The sequence below is a fragment of the Trematomus bernacchii genome, unplaced genomic scaffold, assembly GCF_902827165.1.
Source record: "Trematomus bernacchii unplaced genomic scaffold, fTreBer1.1, whole genome shotgun sequence".
In the NCBI taxonomy this organism is placed as follows: Eukaryota; Metazoa; Chordata; class Actinopteri; order Perciformes; family Nototheniidae; genus Trematomus; species Trematomus bernacchii.
This window is the reverse complement of record NW_022987910.1, coordinates 5,748,812-5,770,749: the sequence shown is the minus strand read 5'-3', so window position 1 is coordinate 5,770,749 and position 21,938 is coordinate 5,748,812. Positions and strand designations below refer to the sequence as shown.

General features: G+C 42.6%; 1 protein-coding gene across 3 annotated transcripts in view; it reads left to right on the top strand.

The window, feature by feature from the left end:
• Window positions 1-21,938, top strand: part of LOC117470400 (protein jagged-1b) — a 47,608-nt gene that overhangs the window by 2,294 nt on the left and 23,376 nt on the right. For 2 of the 3 annotated variants that reach the window (XM_034115169.1, XM_034115168.1), the window contains exons 1-2: window positions 6,126-7,508; window positions 11,688-12,020. In XM_034115169.1, the coding sequence (XP_033971060.1) occupies window positions 7,359-7,508; window positions 11,688-12,020 (483 nt within the window). In that variant the 5' untranslated portion in view covers window positions 6,126-7,358. Of the gene's footprint in view, window positions 1-6,125; window positions 7,509-11,687; window positions 12,021-21,938 lie in introns of those variants that run through there. The other variant, XM_034115170.1, reaches the window with a different exon arrangement.

Sequence of the window (21,938 nt, the reverse complement as noted above, 5' to 3'; positions counted from 1 at the left end):
CCAGAAAATGACACCAGTAATGACAAACAGATGAAAATGCTGCGTGGGGTCTGGGTGCCGTGTTGGCGGGACGTTGCGCGGCTCGCTGCTGCGAGGAGCGGACAGTGTGAGCTGGGTTCATTTCCTGCTTGCTGCGTGGGGTCTGCAAGACAGCGCGAATGGACGCGGGAAGGGGGGGTTGCTGAGGGGGCTGCACCCCCAAACGCGGCGCACCTAAGTGTAAGCGCGCCACAGTTTCGCCGCTGCGAGGCTCCCCCCCAGCACGTCACAGTTTCGCCGCTGAGAGTGTAGTGTGTGTGTGTGAGGAGCTCCACGGATTGGACCAATGGGTTACTTTGAATATTCTGTTTCCATAGTAACACACTGACACTGTACAACTGTTCCGGTGTTGGTGAGTAGGTGAAACAACACACATACATAGGCTACGTGGATTGCTAGCCTTTTACCATAGATCAGTGTTTCTCAAAGGGGGGGCACCAGAGACCAGGAGGAAAAATTGTCATGACAAAAAAAACTGAAAAACGTTTTTTTGAAAACAGAATTGTTATGACGTCGGCATGACCGGTGGAAGTTACACTTATGCGGCTTTCACACCAGCGCTTTTCCCTTTCTAGCTCCTAGCTAGAGCTTTTCTGGTTCAGCTCCGGTTTCCCTTTTCAGCTCCCGCTCTGTTCACACCGCCCAGCTGCTGCTGCTGCGTCATGACATCACCGTTTACATCGCTGATTTTCTCCCCAACGGAGCTCACAACAACGGGGGGGGGACTGCGTCGGGTCGATAATAGTGTTGCTTTTAATCATACGAAGCCAGATTAAATTAAATAACGACTTCTCCAACCTTATACTTTTCTCCAGAATGCCGTGGTTCATTGTTTATTAATGTGTTTCAGCGGCATTTACCGACCGCTGCAGTGCTGGCTGCTCTTCCACGGGAGTTTATTCTCCCGTTAGCTCCGGGTTAGCTCACACGGCTCTAAAGTATTCACTGTCTGACTGTCACACAAGCAGCTGATACATATCCCCAGTTCCCCTTAAGTGAATGTGTGTCAGTCTGAATTGACGCTGTTTGGCATCACAACGCTGTTATGAAAGTCTCTCTGGTATAACATGGGGGATGTTAGCATAGCAACCGAAGCTAAACTGACTACTTGCTAAGCCGTTTTCGACAGGCACATTTTACCGGCGTATTTTTCATTATGATTCTACTTGTGATAGTCGGACATGACAACCTGTGCAGCCCATGTATTGATTCCATCCGATAGCTGCTATAATAACAAACAAAACGTCTGCCTGCTCTCCACAATGATCAATAACAGCGAACGGATGGTCAAAGTAAGGTACAAATAAACAGAATCACACGAAGCCTGGTTAGTGTTGCCTGACTTTATAAAGTGTGTTTTTTTTTTATAAGTGTGTGGTTGCCTTCTAGTGACTTTGCTCAGCGCTACTGCTTGTAGGCATGCATGACGAGACTCTTCAGTCGACCCATGTTCAGGGGAGGTGGGTTTAGTTTCCTGCACGCCTCGACGTAAGAGAGACGTAAGCGACGCCGCGTCTTAGCTCCGAAGCTCTTGCCTCTAGACCGACAATTTTTTGGAGCTGGAAGTGAACCGCATTCCGGAGCTATGACGCGGCGCCGCTGCGGTGTGAACAGGAAAAACCGGCGCTTTTCCAGCTCCAGCTCCGAGCCTGAGCTGGAAAAGCGCCGGTGTGAAAGGGGCATTAGAAACCTTAGAAACCTATGAGGGCGCAGTAGGACACAGGTGTGTAATGTACATTTTGAGGATGGAAGGTCAATAAGTGGCGTCAGGGGGGCGCTAGGGGGTGCTGCAGGTACCCCTAGGATAGCCATAGCACCCCCAATAAATGTATGTCTTTTTTATGTGTGAAATTCATAATTTGAAAAATGATTGATTCGAAAATAATATGCTAGTACAGTACAAGTACGTCTGGGTCTCTGTGTTTCATTCAAGCTCGGCTCTGTGTGTGTGTGGAACGAGCCATTTTGTATGCGTGCACGAGTGAGAGAGAGCGCGCACCGGTACCGGAGATTGTCGTTGTTAGCATCTGGTGCTAGCTAGCTACGCTAACGGATATAAGGAGCTTTTTCAACAACAAGGTGGAGGGAGAACTCTCGCCTGTCAGACTGAGAGGCTCAGATAACCTCAGCTCAATGAGGTAAAGGACTCTCTCAAACGGTTATTAATTAATGTAAACAATTATTTCCGAGGCACACGTTTATATGATCATTATAGGTATAAAAAAAATGAAAAACAGTTATGAAATACTATGACAGTAAAACAAGAATACAGTTTAAAAGGGGAGTGATTTGTAAAATATCCATTAAGAAAAAGTAAATCTGCTTACAGTTCTGTTTCATATGGATGTTGAGTAATGTATCCATAGATCTCTTCATTTTGCTCTCAAAGTGCACCAGATTGATGCATTTAACTTCAATATTTAAAAAAAAAAAAATCTTCCCGCCATTATGGCGCGTTTCCACTACACGGCCTCGCTCGGCCCCGCTCGGTATGGCTGGGCCTCGTTAGGACTGGCTCACTTTATGGCGCATTGCCATTACAGTTTAGGAACTGGGGTAGTATCTATAGTAACACAGTGTAGGCGGAGCCGTGACATGATCTTCAGAGAACCCCAGAAAAACAACACAGCCGTTAGCTGTTAGCACTCAGAGCTCACAGCTCCTCATATATGTTCAGAAACTAGACAAAAGTTAAACAAGTACAAACCACAGACTGCCTGTGTCATGGTGAATACAGTCTCTGCTTTATTTATGAGTGATTCTATAATTTAGGGTGCATTTCACATCAACAAAACAGTACAAAGAAAGTGTTCTTTCTCAATAGAACAATCAGTGGTTCAAGTTAGTATATTCCTCAGTGTAACATATCCACTGGTTGCAAAGCTTAAACATTTTTTTATTTTATTTGATATAAATGTAATAACTGTTACTACAGTTATTACAGTACTGGGTAACTTAGTTGACAATTTCCCTATTTTGACCCATCATTTCAATGGTAGGCCTTGCTTGGATGACCACATGTCATTTTCTTGAACAGGTTAACATCACATTTGAACATATAATTGAATTAAAATCATTAAACAATTGTAAACCATAACAATGTACGTAACATTGTTGATGGTCAATGAATATACTCATTGACAATGTGCTATTATACATAAAATATTGTAAAAAATTAGAGGACAATCACCACAGTGTGTTCAAAATGTCTGCCAAAGAGGAACATGGCATCATGTGATGCTGGTAACATGGTATTGGGACAAACCATTTTTGAGTTAAATGGGGGAGTTCTCTTAGTAACATAGTTGACAGAACTTTTGCGGACATTCATATATTAAGATATTTAAATTATTTAAAGGAGGAAATCAATTAAAAAGATGTTATTATTCTTTAGTATTTAGACTTTTGAAATAAATGAATACTTTTTTTTATTTACTTTAATGGTTTTTATTCATTATTTTGAAACCAAGACACCCTCAACTGAAAAACGGACAGAGCAAAAACTGACAATTTAAGAACATCATGACACATTTCAAGCTAAATAAAGCATAGGATGCACATAATGTTTGTGTGATATTATAACATGCTTTCCAATAATAGGCAAAATATGATATTTTTGAAGAAAATAGTTGGAATAATTATAATTATCATCAATGGACATCAATGGACATGGAATGTACCCTAAATTGTAGAATCACTCTTATGTCTGTATAGGCCGTTGTTGTGAGTGTGGACGGTCGGAGCATATACTGCGTTAGCTTAGCCAATCTCCATTTAGAACACACGCATTTTAAAAGGTTTTTCGCCTGCCGTCTGTCTGCAGACTTGACAAAGCATTAATTCATGGTTTTTACTAACCGGTATCAGTATGTTGTTACTTCGGCATCATTTTGAAACGTATATTACAATTAAATCACGGTCAAATATGTCCATCTTGTTGTAGTTGTAGCCCCCTTGCCAGCGATGCTCTCTCTAGTTTAGCATACTCAGCCCGACTCAGCCTCGTTGTCTCTGGCCCTAGACCCACGATTTTATGAGGCCAGAAAAACTGTGAATTAGGACCCGCCGGCCGGTACTAGGCCAAGTGGAAACGCAACCAAAGACGGGCCGCTGACGTCACAGCCCTCTTAAACCGTGCTCCGCGCTGTAGTGGAAACGCGCCATAATAGCACTTTACTCCTGCTTACACCTATATGCCGTGAGCTGATTATCGAGCCTTCACTGTAACAGTCGCGGATACACTGTGTATGTGCGTGGGGAGTGTTGCAGTACAAAATTCAACTGTAGCGACCGGTACATTAATGGGAAAGCCTACATGTTTGAGCACCCTCTATGAAACGTCAAGCTACCCCACAGCACCCCCAAAAGAAAATCTCTGGCGCCGCCACTGAGCCTGCAACCCCGTTTTGAAGAAATGTGCAGTGCAAAACAGGCTCATTGTAGCCACTAATGCTGATAAGACACACTTTTCTGCCAAATATCAGCATTTTCTTTCTTTTCATTTTTTTGCACAGATTGCAAAGTGGCAAAGTATTATAACTTATTGTTCTAGCAAAGGGATTGTATTATGTATTTTTTTTTTTGAGCACACAGACTTATGGAGCATTGTTTTATTATCACTGTTCTAGCAAAGTGATTTTTTTATTTTTTTGAAAGGAATGCTCACGTTCATATTGATGTATTTTAATACATGTTAACTTGGCCCATTAAGTGACTATTTGTGTTGGGGGGGTCCAACTTTTTTTTTTTCTCCAAAGGGGGGCCTGACGGGAAAAGTTTGAGAACCACTGCCATAGACCATGATGAATTGGCGCTTTCACACCGCAGTACTTTTCCCACAAAGCTTCATCAGAACTTAGTTCATGAGAACTCTTTAGTTCTCATGAACTAAGTACAGATCGCGTTCACACCGGAATAAGTCCCTCGGGGAGGATTAGGCAAATGAAGCCGCTGACGTCACTTCTTCTTCTTCTGCTTTGGGTTTACTGGCAGGCCGCTGCCACCCGAAGTCCCTGGAGTTGGAGACTGGCTTCAGTAGAAGCTGCTGGGACTCCCAGCAGCTTCGCCAGAACGCCGACACCTCCTCATCTCCACCGCTCCCATGTTTTCTTTTGTGTTGCCATAAGTTAGTCTCTCTGCGTTTGTGCGCTGGGCTAATGCTAATGCTAATTTTTAGTGTTATGTGTTTGTATTTTTTGCACACCGGGACAGAGTTGCAATCTCGTTATACTCGGTGTATAATGACAATAAAAGGCTTTAACTTTAATAATGCTAATGCGAGGATAATAAAATGGCGGCTTCACAAAACTTTTTGGGAGTTTTACGGGGCGTGGTTTGCAATCCGCCCAGCCAATCAGAAATAGGAACCTTTTTCTCCCACGGAAGTACCTGCTCTCTAGCAGGGACGAAAAGGGGGTACAAATAATTTTAGTTCCGGATTTTTTTGGTGTGAACGCAACATTTCGGAACTATATCGGAACTAAAGTGGGAAAAGTACTGTGGTGTGAACGTGCCTAATTATATCCTAAGACTCCTGCACCACTCGCAGGCCATGGCCTCTCAGGGATTTCAGAGGTTGCAGGTTTATGGTTATATAGGTGATTCTTCTTTGGTCTTTTTTAGGTTACAGTCAGGCAGCAGACCCACTAATGTCTGTTTCTGGATGGATGGTTAAAATTCAGCTCGTGTTTGAAGGTCACTGCCCCGCTATGCAAATGAGCCCTGTGCTCCTTAAGGGCCCTCTGTTCTGCTCCGGGGTCACGGCAGAGGGCCGCGGAAACACCAGCGGTTGTCAGGGAAGCTCTTGAGCAACAAGCATGTGGAGGAGGGAGGCAGCATCTCATTAGATACCATCCTCCATGAAGAAGGTACATTGTGCAGAAATCTTAGATACAACTGACAAGCTCTGGATGTGGAAAATACTCCCAAGAGACCGTGAAAGTATTCACCCTACAATTCTATTTTATATTTTAGAGCTGCCATATAGCCTGTGGCATCATTAAGCAGTGGCATGTGCGTACAGTGCAGCAGCTGTTTCAACAAGTCTAATCATAAATGTGGGTATGACGATCATTTAATAAAATATCAGAGCTGCAGGTTTGGTGCGTTCAGGTACCTTTGCTGTGCCACGTGTGTCCTGACGCTTAACATCTTCAGGCAAAAACTCTACTTAAAGCTTACATAGGCCTATACTGTTTATTTCCCAGGCTTAATGGTAGGCCTACATATATTTGTGATTGAATAACTTAAATGTTGCCATCCGTAGCAGAGCTGTTATGAATGCCTTCAACTACAGTCGCTTATAGAAACTTCCCCACTCAGAGGCCACCCGAGCCTGCGCCAATCTGTGAAAAGCAGTTAGCCTAATTGGCACGGCGGTGCTTTGAAGCGAGCCGGGGACAGCGGAGGTCTGAAAATGGAGAAGAGGGACCCGAGAGGTGGCACAAAAGATAGAAGGGAAACAGAAACCCACAGAGGGGAACTGAAACGCTTTTAGGATAATCCCATGAGTAAATGTGACATAGGCGGATACTAATGTTTAAAAAAGTTTGGGTTGGTCCGCAAACTGGAGAGGGAGAAAGAGAGATCGTATTGGTGCGCACTGGGAACCATCCGGACAAGAGCTGAAAGACAGATTTACCCTGCCTGCCCCAGGACACACCCTCCACGCTCTCTCTTTCTCTCTCTATATATCTCTATCCCCCCTCTCTCTCTCTTTCTCTCTCATTGTTGTCCACACTGACTGTCGCCGCCGGGCTTAGTATCGGGTTAACAAATGATCAACCAGCCGCTTCGATGAGAACAGGGCAAAGTGGAATCATTCTGATGGAGAGAGACGCAACTTGGGTGCCTGCTTTCTCCCACTCATCACGGAGTGGATATACAAATTGATTTTATTAGGGTGTCTCTTTTGTTTGTTTTTGCGCGAGGATCAGGCTTGAAGAATGGAGAGAGTGTGAGCTTATTGGGATGAGAGTCAAGTCAAGTGAGCCTGCAGATTGGACCTTTAAAGCCTCTTAACGCAGGTGGTGCGAGGAATACAGCGTACGGGGGAGTGTGTTTATGTGCCGTGCCCGTGTGTGCATGTGCCATTCCCAGTGGAGATCCACCCTGGACTCAGGTGTGTGTTTGTGGGTCGGTGGCTGGGGGATGGTTTTCTCTGACCTGGGCGCGATGAAGTGGCTCTGCGGGAGCTGCAGGGTTTAAGACCGGAGAGGGGGAGAGCTGGGCGGACGGACGGACGCAGGGAGAGAGGAGGAGAAGAGGGACATCACCACCGCCAGAGCGCACAGCACGGCTCCCAACCCCCTGACGCAGGGATGGAGAGCACAAGAGCGCACAAGATAACCCGGCTCTATCCAAGAAACGGGAGTGGAAAGATCACGGAGATGAAGAGTGAGCGACCCCGGGGACACCTCCACCTGCAGCGGACTGTGATTTTTCTCCTCGCGCTCACGATACAACCCCAGGTAAGCCACCGATTAAGTGCTATTTTTGGCGGCATGCACTTAAACCTCCGGAGCTGACTTTTACCTGTTGTTCAGTCTGTGTTTCTTATCACAGCTGTTTGAATACAGGCAATAATGGAGTCTTTACACACTGTCTGTTCCCTCTTTGTGTTGCCCTCATTCTGCTCCTACATGGCGCTGTGCCCACCTGTTGTATCAGTGCGCTGCTGTCTGTTATCCCACGCAGCAAGAGAACTACTATAATCCTGTTTTAGAAGCACTGAGTGTAAATAACAAATGGATACAAATAGTTTAGCTAAACAACTCTGTGATGAGACACACACATTAAATAATCTATATAAGATAATATTATATATTTCGTGAATTTCAGTGATAAATAAATGATATTGTTTTTTAAGGACTGTAATGGCTCCTCAGTGGAAAACTGGAGAATAAATAGCACCTTTATTACACACCACACATCCTCTGCCAGGCATCCACACCCCATGGTTAATAAATACCAGGCAGCATCTGCATTTTTCTGCATCTCAAGCTTTAGCACGTTTGATTGATGATGTCTTTTTTAAAACATGATTTGCAATTCTCAGCTGGCTTATGTCCATGACTCATGGTTCCATTGATGCATACTCTATTTTGTGCGTAAACTACTGGATACAAGCATAGTCAATGCAATCAATTCTGACAAGCTCGGAGTATGTATTATTTTTGGCAGCATCACAAGCTTTCTTTTCTATGCCAGCATAATATAGGCCCAGAAGGTGCAAAATTGCCCCCAAAAAATCCCCGTTATTGCCCTTTGAGCTGTCAAGCTGTTGCTGGCCTGATCAGGATGCCTATGATTTGTGACAGGACTCAATAATAGCACAAACATGCCCAGAGGTGCTCCAGTGAGTGTGTGTGTGTGTGTGTGTGTGTGTGTGAGTCTGTGTGTGTGCATGTTTTCTCTAAACAGTGTGCTCACATCCAGCATCTGTGTCTTGGGTGTGTGTGGAGCCCGGGGCCACAGCAGAATCAACTCTGGGGCGTGTGAATGTTGAATGTTCGGGTAGCTCTGCATGTCTCTCTCTCTCTGCACCTCTGCAACCACTCGCAGCTAAAGAACAACACACTCCACTCCCTCCGTTCTCTGACTGCACTGCAGTGAGAAACACTCTGCATCCTCTGCTGCTGCTGCTGCTGGGGACTTTTGATTAACACAGAACGCAAGAGACCATGTGAATGGGGACACCCTGCTCAGAATAGAACAATTCATAAGTGAAGCTTATTGGCTCTTCAGAGGTCACTTCATGTTGCTTGTTGTTCAGTTTTACAACTTCCAAGGCTTACATCTGCAGTGAAATGTGATTTGGGATACTGTGACAACATGAATAAACTTTACAAAATCTATTTTCATTTTGCCAGATTTAAAAAAACGGCTGAATAAGAAAATCATTGTGCTAAAAAATAGAGCCTGTCATTTTTAGCAGGGTAAATGTTTCCCTCATAAAATGTCAGAAAATATACATGCTGATACAAGTCCCCAGAGTCAAAGGTGACACGCAAAAAAAGCATGATGTCTGTAAAATAATTCTCAACACAGAGAACTTTAGTCTACTAGCATATAACACAAAGAAAAACAGGAATGTTTCATATTTGAGATGCTTGATACAACAATCTTTAGCCATGAAAAAATACTTACATTTTAAATCGATTATCAAAACTTAATTAAAGCGTTGTTTCAGTCAAACAATAAATGAGAGGCTTTCCTTTCTATTCTGCTTGTTTGCTCTGTACCGTGGGCGACTGTAATGTGAACTACAGCTCTACAACTGTTTTACCTAAACTGTTGCACTTTGTTTGAAAGAAGAAATTATGCTTTATTATGGTGTCTTTATAGTGTTTAGCACTTCCTTTAACTCTGTGGTCTTGTTTTAACTCCTGCACTGCCTTAGAACTGTCCCACCTGTCTTTCGCAGTGAAACAGGGTTCACTTACTGAACGTGAATATCTTTAGACGAAGAGGATTTGTTTGTGAGCCACCCTGAGTTTTGGGTGTAGTGAACCTCAAACTGCCCAAAGCTCTCTCCTGCAGAGACGGTCTGAGCCTCGGCTTGGCCCCCCTCTCGCCCTCTCTCCCTCTTTCCCTCTCTCTCCCCCTCTCTCCCTCTCTCTCCCTCTCTCCCTCTCTCTCTCTCTGGTCGGACTGAGCGCTGAAATGCTGGTATGCAGGGAATGGCTCGGGCAGCGAGAGGAGGAGAGGAAGAAAGGAGGATGTAGAGTGATGAGCGCCACTGTATCTCCACAAGCCTTTTGATGTAGACTGGTTCATCCCCCTGTCCCCTCCCACCTCACCCCCCCCTCTGCTCAGGGACAGGGGCAGGAGAGGGACACGCTAACCAAACACAATGGGGCGACTGAGGTTCGGGCTCAGTGTCGGGCAGTGGACACACGAGAGCTTGTTGCTCGTAGTGATTACTGTCCATAATGAAGCGCACAACTCCACTTGGGGATGCATGATTCTGATTCTTGGACTGAATGAGCAATAATTAAGTCCAATGTTTGTGCCAAATGCCAAAAAGAGCTGTGAATTATTCAGATTTATTCATCAATAGAGGTTTCGTGGCAAACGGAGATAACAGTGGCATCATTTTTTGTGTTTTCTTTTTGCCGTTGTTGTAAGAAGCCAAAGCCCTTGTTTAATTCTGCTGTGACATACAGACAGAGGAGCACACACACCCACACACATGCATTAACGCACATACCTGACCCCTGTGCTCCGAGACTCCCTGGGGGTCTTGTTAAATCTGTGTGGATGTGTGTTCACTCCACCCATATTTAAACAGTAAGGGAACACAGTAAAGAAAGGGAGGCCGATGAAAAGGAGCATGGCAACAATGCAGAAAAAAAGTTGATAACCACAGAAAGAGAAATGACAGGAGCGTTACAGCTTGTTACCACAAAGAGAAAGAAGGGAGGAGGAGTCCCCTCTGTGTCATCGTCCCCTGGGTTGGGAGAGTGAGAAATAAGAAGGGAGTGGTGGTGACACAAAAGGTGGAGAGAAAAAAGAAAGACAAGAGGCGCTTTCACACCGGAGTACTTTTCCCAGGAATAGTTCCGATAGTTCCTGGGATTTTGCGTTCACACCAAAAAGATCTGGAACTAGAACCGCTAGAGAGCAGGGACTTTCCTGGGGAGAAAAAAGTTCCAATTTCTGATTGGCTGGGCGAATTGCAAACCACGCCCCGTAAAACTCTGAAAAGTATTTATGAAGCCGCCATTTTATTTGCTCGCATTAGCATTATTAGCATTAGCATTAGCCCAGCGCACCAACGGAGAGAGACAAACATATGGCAACACAAAAGAAAACATGGGAGCGGTGGAGTGATGAGGAGGTGTCGGCACTTCTGGCGATTTACTCGGAAGACTTCAGTAGAAGCTGCTGGGAGTCCCAGCAGCTTCTACTGAAACCAGTCCCCAACTCCGGGCACTTCCGGCCGGGGACTTCGGGTGGCAGTATACGCCGTGAAGTTGTTTGCGGCCTGCCAGTAAACCCAAAGCAGAAGAAGAAGAAGTGACGTCAGCGGCTTCATTTGCGTAATCTTCCCTCAGGGACTTATTCCGGTGTGAACACGATCTGCTCGTTAGTTCCATGGGGGAACTAAGTGCTGGGAACTAAGTACGGCAATTTCACTGTGTGTGTGGTGCTCTGAACCTATTTGCTCTATAAAAATAGGATTTAATTTGAATCCTCCATTCTACTGACATTTCTTCCACAAAAAAAGTATTTCTTTAAGATTACTGTCAAACAGAGACATGAATCCCTTCTGGCTTCTGTTCTACTTGCTTTCATGTCTTTCCTAAATACTTTCTGTACATTTTTTCAGTTAAACAACTTTTGCAAAACTTAAAAATCATCTCATTTTATAACCCAAAACTAAACTATAACTTGGCAAAAACAACAGTTAGCCACCATTGATGCAACTATTTCAGGCACACTTTTAGATACACTTCACTAAAAAGCTGTGAATTTGAACAAATCATCAAATAACAAATTTAAATCACCTTTGACTTTTGTTGCTTTTGCATCACTACATACTAATGAGAGCCTTCATACTGTAATAGCGAGTTCTTATTCGCACTGCTTTTGTTAATAACATATTAATGTAGCTCTCTCGTTCCCTCTCCCCTCTCTGGACTCAGGCTGTGTGTGCAGTCGGGATGTTCGAGCTTCAGATCTATTACTACCAGAACCCCCTCGGACTCCTGCAGACGGGAGACTGCTGCGACCTCCAGGCCAGCGGGGGCCAGCGCTGCTCTGCCAGGGACCAATGTGACACTATTTTCCATGCCTGCCTCAAGGAGTACCAGGCCCGGGTCGCCCCCTCTGGAACCTGCACCTTCGGGTCGGGCAGCTCTGGGATCCTGGGGGGAAATTCCCAGACGCTCCGCCACCGAGGACACGATGGAGGAGGAGCAGGAGGAGAGGATGGGACTAATGGACACATTGTCATTCCCTTCAAGTACGCATGGCCAGTAAGTACAGGGGGCACTGCCCCTTATCAGTATGGTTACCAAGGGAACAGGCTAAGCTTCTAGTTCAACAATACACTCAAGCTGAGCGAGGCAGGAATAACAATGAAGAGTTCAGACTCAAACGATTGAACACCTTTTTGCATGGAACAGGAAGACCTATTTTAGGAAGCAAAATTAGCTATTTTGTTCAGTGAGGCAATAATAACTGAGGGGTCACAGTACATTATTTTTTAAGTCAAAGGTAACAAGTTGGGAACTGTTTAGACTGTCAATAAATAATAATAACAATTCTAAATAAGATGATATTGCATCACGCAGTTATGTTTTTCATCCCTTGATCTCCTCAGAGTTATAGTCTTTCCCCTTCCTCCCTCCTTTACTCCATCCCTCCTGAACTTTCTGCACTTAAGTTAAATACTTTTGCTGTTTTGTTTGCGTCCTTTGGGGCTTATCGAACAATCTGCTTCTCGATTAAACAACAGGCTGCTGGCTGCTCTATCTTGTGTCCTCATCAAAGAGCAGACCAATTCATCTTCCATTAGCACAACGGAGGAGAGAGTTGCCAAGAGGGAGATATCGACTATTCAATCCAACTTTCTCTTTCCTCCTTCAGACACCCCTCACCCTCTTTTTCTTGATTTTTACCCACAGTTAGCAGGAATCATTTAAACAAACATAATTAGGGACTAGGGAGAGATTAAGGCGTTAGCCCATAAAATGAATTATTTCTGTGTTCTGTGCTTTGTTTACAGATTAAGGTGGTTAGGGGCTCCTAGGCTCTTACTCTTAATCTGCAGACTATAGGCCAACCTGTGCTTTATCCACCCCTGATCATTCAGTACTGTTATATCTTTTACACAAACATGCATCGGGCTGAAAGTAATTTGACTATATTGATTATCTTTTAGCTTAATTTCAGGCAACAGTAAAAACGTTTTAAATATGAGTTTTTGCTGATCTTATTATTTATCTTAGTTAATTATGATAATACATTTGACTTCAATGGGTTTTTGACCGTTGATCAGACAAAACTAACTATTTCAAGAAAAAGCTAGAATTGTTTCCCTTTTTTTCAATCAATGAATCATTAAAATAATTGTTACATATATATATCTATATACATGTAAGTATAGTTGTGTTGCTTTAAGATCAAGAAAGTCAGGGACAGTAACAGCAGTTACCAAATAATCCCATATTGCAGGGCTCTAAAGTCTTAAAATCCATCAGTCCATCCCTCCATCATCTCGCATTAGTCACTTATTTCCTGGACTCTTCATTGCAGCAATTTGTTTATAAAAACTACAGTAAGAGAAAATCCCTATAAAGCGACTTGGCAAGGACACGAAGGAGCGAGCCACAATTTTTTCCGGGGATTGCGGAGGCTTTGTTTGCTGTTTTTCTTCTGCAGTCTTGTCTATCTTTCTTTCTTTTAGCCTTTGATCGCTCACAGCATGGTTGACTCCTTTCTCGTAATGAAAGTATCACAGAAATGGCAGCAAAAGACCTTGTGGCTGTAATTCGACTCATTTTGTGGTGTAATAATGTTCCTAATATGGCACAAAACCCAGGTGAAGCTTCAGAGCGTGAAACACACACACACTCCTAATGTATCCTTGCTGACCTGAGCACACACACGCTCACACGCACACACGCACACACACACACACACACACACACACACACACACACACACACACACACACACACACACACACACACACACACACACACACACGCGCGCGCGCACCCAAGAATGTAACACACATTTGGCTTAGGTTTCTTCTTCTTGATTAGTATCAGCCTATTTACCTGTGAGACTCTCTGTCCCTGAGCCAATTATCTCCCTTATCTGTGTACAGTTTGCTTTTGTGTGCGCTTCAGTGTGTGTGCTGCATGCATACTGCATGTGTGTGCTGCATGCATACTGTGTGTGTGTGTGTGTCACACTATTTATCCTGTCTGTCGGGGAGGTGTGTGATTGGCAGGTACAGGAGTGTGAGAAAGTTCTCCGTCAGAAAGCTTACCTGGATCAGTTTCAGGGCTGGGCTGCAGGGGGAGAGAGGGAGCTGGGACTAAGCGTCAGTGCTTTTGAGGCTGAAAGACTCGCTTTATCTGACCATCTCTGGGGGGTGGAGGAGGAGGGAGGGAGTGATCCCCCCGCCCCAGGTGAGGGGATGAACAGGTGAGCGTAGTCATTATGAGGAAAGGTGAGCTCTCTCTGTCCCCTGCCCTCCCTCCCTTACTTGTTCTTTCTCTCTTTCTCCCACTAATCTCGTCAGGGAAATGTGCAGTCTGTATTTGCTTATGAATGTGAGCAAAGTTGTAATTCGTTGTGTTTTGTTTGTTTTGCGTGTAGGCTAATGCCCCGAGATTGAAAACGGGGGTGGGGGGAGTTCATCCCTGTTAGGCTTCTGTAAGTCTGCGCTGATTGCTCTGGTTAAAGCCCAGACCATGAGCTGATACCAGCCAGTTGGATCCCATACTCTGCTTTTATGCTAAGCTAAGCTAACCTAACCCATTGTAACCCAGCACTAACCACGCAGTTAGAGAGTAGCAGTGAATGCTCAGTGGATGTACTTTAAATATATATCACAGTACTTTGGGTATATTTATCATCAAAGCTATACTCACATTCCCATGTTGTCTCATTTAGAAAGAAGTGCTAGTAAATGATCCTGTCCATGAATTCATGAAAAGTACATGTATAGTGGATATGATATGCCCCCTGGTCACAGATAGTCTGAGGGACGTGACTTCAGTTTGACCTCAGCGTTAGTATCACAGACACTGAGTGGTCTGGGATGTTTTATCTGCGGCGCCTCCGCTGAGACAGGAAAGGGTGTGCGAGGTCATTTCTTTAAGCCGTTCCTCCGTTGGTGATTTTCTAGTTGAATCTGTTTGGATCACGGGTGAAAACAGAGCGCTCAGTTGGTTCCTGTTACCTTTTTTTTAGGTGACAGAAGTGGGAACAAGTCAGTGAATGAAGCAGGAGGATGAATGAAAAGTACAGTGCAACATAATGACCAGGTGGTGCCTATTCCTCTACGTCTATAGATCCAAAGCAAGACGCTGATGATGTGGGAACTTAATCTGACGTTTCCTGATCTTTTGTCAATCTGAAGTATTCCATCAGGGTCTGGTTCTTTGTTAAAACGACCCCTGACAAACCACAATAGGATAGGTGCTATACTGTTAACGTGAAATGAATGGAGTGAAGTCCCCTTTTATAATCCACATGTCAAGTGTTCAAACTCATTCATGGTCAGGTTCACTGCCAGAGGCCATAGCTGACTGAGAAATACTCACATCAAACTGAGAGCATGTGATGTGTGCATTATTCATTTAAAGCTGCCCTATTGTTTTTATTACTCTAATAAATATTGCTATCAACTATGTATAACGTAAAGGTTAATTCTAGATAGTGTAGACAGTTACTGGAACTTCTTTCCTGTTTTATAAAAGAAATACAGTGAGAAATAGATGCACGTAATTGCTCACAGCGATGCATTTGGGTGAACAAAGCAGTTCCTCTTAAGTGAAATTATGTTCAGGGAGCTTCTTCTCACCGCGCTCTGACTTCATTCAACATGCAAAGTGCGGCCATCATGCAAATATGTTCAGAAGGAGCTACTGGAGTCTCACATCAGTCGGTCTGCTCTAGTGTTATTCTGCTGCTGCTTTGTTTCTGTATTTATGTGTTGAAAAACTGAAGTGAATTCATTAATACCGGAAGAAGTGGTACTGTAGAAGTGCTCATATCCATTGTTGAAGTTAAAAGATGAGCAAAATATGCAATGCACCATGAAAAGGCGCCGATGTGACTAATATTATATTATATATAACGAGAATATTAATACCGATGCACCAGTGCATACTGTAAGTAGTATTTAACTTCTGTAGGCGGTTCAGGTGAAACGACATTTAATGACTTGTTATGGTTCAGTAATTTAGTCCAGTTCCATTGAGTGGTTAAGCGCCCACAAGAGTGTGATGAGATAAATCCAAGGGGGGAAATTATTTATTGTTAATAATTGAAAAATATTATTTATATTAGTGTATGAGTTTAATTATTATTCCTTTTGTGAAATACTGACTAATTGTACTTAATAAGGCTTCAACCAGTAGAATGATCAGATGTCTCTAAGGGAAATTCAATTAATTATTTAATCTTTGGTGGAACTGCTTACGACTTCAAAACATCTGAATTATGTCTAGGAGCCCGTAATGAACACCCTCAGAACCAATAATTAATTTAGCACATAACCCTCTATGAAATGTCTTTTTGCACTGATGTAGCATATTAGATTTATTTTATGGGTTGGATGTTCGAGTAGTTGGATAGTGTTACATTTGAATAGAATCATATTTTGTAAAGAAACACAAATTGTCATTCTATCACTGACACACAAAAAACATACAATCCTTATCTTATATTTTAAATCAGGCTCTATCTTTATATTATAAATAAGGATATTCATGGATAATGTACCATCATTGTATTGTGGGTGTTTCCTATCTTGTCCCATCCATCGATGGCTTAATAAGTAGCATACAGACACTAGAGTGGGGTTGATCTTTTCATCTAACTTTAGGCAAGAAAGTAAATGTATGTATTTTCACACACACACACACACACACACACACACACACACACACACACACACACACACACACACACACAGACGGCTGTAACCTGTGCATTCCTGCTGTGTGGGAGCCGAGGGGGAAGTTGGTGAAGGGAAACGAGAGGAGAGCAGAATAGTTGGAGCTTTCTTTTCTGCAGAGTCTCTCTTTCACTCTTTCTCCCCCTGTCGTTTGTGCTCCGCTCTCTTTTGTCCCCTAATTGACTCTCCTACGCAGCCTTGCATACCAGCGTGTACGTTGATACTGTTGTGCACACACACACACACACACACACACACACACACACACACACACACGCGCGCACACGCACACGCACACAAACACACACATATTGTGACACACCCAGATATAGATCAGGTATTCATCAGCCAACACACACACACAAAACACAAATTGGGTTAATTCCATCGGGAACGGGAGCTTGTGTTTTTTAGAGATAAGTTAATAACTCGGGGGTAAACGTCTCAAGGGACGCATGTTTTAATGATTTCATTTGTGTGTAAATTGGATTGAGGGTATGGAGTCTCATTATTAGGAGAGAAAAAGGCAAATTAATCTTGATTTACATGATCACAGTGAAATTACAGTCTCTGGATGTCTTTGTGTGTCATTGAATGCAGATAGCACGTATACAATCGTTTAAATGGCTACACAGGTGTAATCACAGCAAATAGTCGACTTTCATTCTTCACCATCGATCTGTTTCTTTTCTTGTCATATCTTCTCACCCTCCATCTCCAACACACACCCTCTCACTCTCTCTCTGTCATTGTGAACGTTTTGTTCTCGGTGTCACTGCCCTCCCGTTGTGTTCAGCCACATCACGTCCCGGTGGGTTTCACAAGGCAGGCAGAGATATAGTGTAGCTTTTTAAAAAATCCTCCCTATTCTCTCTGTGGTTTCTTGTGTTTCCCAAAGCTTGACAGGAGCAACCACAAACATTCTTTGAGTTGCTACATCGGGAAATATTTTCTGACCAGAGTCTTCAGTAATGATTTCAACCCTGTCCCATGATGCCTCCAGTCTGTCATTCCTGTCCACAGAGATACACATCGTCCTTACTTACAGTTTGTTTTACAATGTGTTATCATCCCATTGTAATCCTGTTTCTGCTTACATCTATCTATCTATCTATCTATCTATCTATCTATCTATCTATCTATCTATCTATCTATCTATCTATCTATCTATCTATCCGTCTATCTATCCGTCTATCTATCTATCTATCTATCTATCCGTCTATCTATCTATCTATCTATCTATCTATCTATCTATCTATCTATCTATCTATCTATCTATCCGTCTATCTATCCGTCTATCTATCTATCTGTCTATCTATCCGTCTATCTATCTATCTATCTATCTATCTATCTATCTATCTATCTATCTATCTATCTATCTATCTATTTATCTATCCGTCTATCTATCCGTCTATCTATCTATCTATCTATCTATCTATCTATCTATCTATCTATCTATCCGTCTATCTATCCGTCTATCTATCTATCTATCTATCCGTCTATCTATCTATCTATCTATCTATCTATCTATCTATCTATCTATCTATCTATCTATCTATCTATCTATCTATCTATCTATCTATCTATCTATCTATCTATCTATCCGTCTATCTATCTATCTATCCATCTATGCATCTATCCATCTATGCATCTATCCATCTACTGTATGCATCTATCCATCCTGAAAAAACGAACATGTTGACTTTATATGTATCCATCTGTATCCATCTCTCTATCTACAACTGTATCTCAGTAGTCAAAAGTAATTACCATCTTCATACCATCTTCATAGATCCTCTAAATGTGAGATTCCTGTAATGTGTTTATCAGAAATCTGAGTGCTCACACACACCGTTAACACACACTACTCCCAGACTATTTTCTCACTCGTAATGCGTCTCTCTGCAACTGCAGCCGTGGATGTGAAGCGTCCAGACAAGGTAATTTCCTGCGGAAGTCGGAGAGGCGAAGGAAAGGAGGGGGGGGGGGGGATCGGTCTGGGCTAGGACGGGGGATGTGAGGGAGGGTAGAGGGGGGTAAAAAGAGTTGAGATTAATGAGCAAAAGGGTAAAGTTGAAGGAGGAGAGACTGCGTATAGAAGAAGGAGGTGAGAGGGTTCACTGGATGATCTCAGAGAGGGGCACAGGTGTTTTGGGTGGGGGTGAAGATGTAGACAGGGAGGTGTGTGTATCATAGCGTCTTACTCACCCTGTTAATGTAGCAGCAGGAGGGGAGAGACGATGAAGGGGACAGGACGGAGATGGGGCAGGGCGACATGGAGGATGAGGGCACGTCATGTCAAGAGGCCTCTGTTGTTCCACAGCGATTAGAGCGGCCACATAGTTTAGCTTAACTCAATTAACCCTGCAGGAATGTGACTGTCTGACAGATAGAGGTGCAGACGCTGGTGGAGAGTAACTCATGGCCTTTTATCATTGAAAATTGGAAAGGGGCTATGTTGCCTAGTTTTTGTTTCTTCTTTACTTCGTTTCAGAGGCGAAATATGGTACCTTTAATGCATCCACATTTGTCTTTCAGCTGATAGCTAGTTTCATTAATTGATTAATTCAACTAACTAGTGGTTCCCACCATTGGTTTGTGATCTTTTTACGCTTCCGATGTCCCTGAGTTCCAGTTCCACCAAAGAGTAAATTCATTTAAAAACCTTTTAAGGAAGTAATGGGCTATTTCCAAGGAAACGGAAACACATATTTTTACTTTTTCCTATCGTGGAATGAAGGAAAAATCATAGTTAAGGTTAGTGGATCTTCATTGACATGTTTACAAAAATAACCATGCAGTCAAGGTCAGGGAAAAATCTGTTTCATGTCTATATAAAACAAGACTAATGCTCTAGTCTAATATGTCAAATTATCCAACATTTCAGACATAAAAGATTAGAGAAGAGTAGCAAGACAAATTAGTTTTGTATACATTTCACGACTACATCTTTTGACTCTTTGCCGGTTGGGACTTTTTCAGCTAACTGTATTTATAGTTATTCCAACTATTTCCTACTCAATCTTTTTGCATCAGAATCTAATGACTAATAATACATGTGTTGTAAAGGATATTTTACTGAATGAGTGATTTTACTTTTGATACATTCTGTAGACAACATCTGCGGTTTATACCTTTGTACTTTTACTTATGTAAGATTTTGAATGCAGGTCAAACAATGGAAGATTTTCACGTCTTGTATTCTTAACTAAAGAATCTGAGTATTGTTTTTTTTGACAGAGAGAATGAAAGAGAACTGGGACATGATGAAGATGGTACTGGTGGTGGGTGCATGGAAAGTGAGTTATGGTGAAGATGGGAAGATAAAGGTGGCTTCTAATTATGTCCAGAATGAAAGAAAAACACAAGAGATGACGAGAATGCAAGAACAGAGACATTTAATTACAGGGACGGGGTCACAGGAGCAGGGTGGGGTAGATGGCTGCACACCGGGGGTCTAATTCCACATCTCGTGTGTTGTGTGTGTGTGTGTGTGTGTGTGTGTGTGTGTGTGTGTGTGTGTGTGTGTGTGTGTGTGTGTGTGTGTGTGTGTGTGTGTGTGTGTGTGTGTGTGTGTGTGTGTGTGTGTGTGTGTGTGTGTGTGTGTGTGTGTGTGTGTGTGTGTGTGTGTGTGTGTGTGTGTGTGTGTGTGTGTGTGTGTGTGTGTGTGTGTGTGTGTCACCTGAGGGAAGAATTGGATCGTTTTTACAAAGACTTCACAAATTAGCCACCATTACGTCACGTCTCTCTTACTCTCTTGTGCAATTGCCCCTCCCTTATCTGAGAAATATTTTAGTTGTTCTTTGTTATTGTAAGCACCCAATCAATCAATAACACTATAATGTGGCTATAACTATGACTTAGTGTCATGTTTGACACTAAGCTTCTTTAATTATGAAATGGAAAGCCCTAAGTGTCCATTTTATTTAATTCTTTAGTAGTGGATATAAACCTTATGAAACCTTGTCAGCTGTTTTCAGTATTCTTTACACACATAACATGAACCTGACAACACACACTTCCCTATCTACTGTATGAGCTTTGCCGCTGGAATAGTATTGGCATTGTTACTGTGGTTACGTCCACTATAATTTGCAGTGCAGGTGAGGTGTCAGCCGGCCAATCAGGCGCAGGCAAAGCTGCTTCCATGACAACCGCTTGCATGTTTGTGTGTGTCTCTGTAGCTCTCTGTTTGTAAATGTCCGACTCTGTAATTACTTCAGCTTTCTGACGCAAAGGGTGAGACTTGGCAGGTTTATGGAACAGCTTACGGCCAGCTGCAGATTATGAATAATAAAAGTTGTGTGAAACATTTGCCGTTGATTACATTTTCCTCATCATCTACTCAGCGAATGTTTAATAGTCTTAAGTCACTTGCATGTTGATGTTTGTGTGTGCATGTGTGCGCATACACACTTTTTATATTGCTGTCTGACTGACCTTGATGTTTATTAGCATACAGGCTTAAGTGCATTTGTTTAATTACTTAATGCAGGATTGACTTAATTCTTATGAATTTGGACCTACAAGACGAGCAAAGTGTGAGGATTATTATTTTTTCTACTTAATTGAATAGTGGCCATTGTAGAAATGGTAGAGAAAGAAAGTCATGCAACAAAGGCAACGAAACTGATGTTGTAATATGGCATGTGTTATAAACGCTTGTATATCAAGGTGTTCTTTGTGTGGCTTTTGGATTTGGCTAGTAGTGCAGTGAGTTAAATAATTAAAATGTTTCTATTTAACTTCCAAACAGTTGGTAAAAAATGGGAGATACTGATTATTTTTCCCCGTCCCACCAGTTCGTTTTTCAAATGAACTAAAACATAATTTATTGACAGCATCTCCCACCCTCAGCTAATCATTGCTCAGGACGTTCATAGATATACTCTCATTATCATATATCCATTAGGAAAATTGGAAATGTGTGGAAATGTTGCATGATTGAAATAAAGAGATGAATAAATTATTAGATATGTGAAAAGAAAAAACAGTAACGGTAACATAAAAAGAGAATGTGCTATAGTGTAAGATATGAGAAGATCATCGCCAATCACTTGATTAAATCACTTGATAATTAATGAATACATTTCCTTTTTATGACATTATTTCTAATCATTTCCGTGTTTTTCTAAAAACCTATGTTGTTTGGTACTAATTAAAGAAAGAAACAGACATCTGGTGTATTGCCAGTTAATTAATTTCAGTTAATTATTTGCACCGCAGCTCAGCTGAACATGCATGCAAACAATTT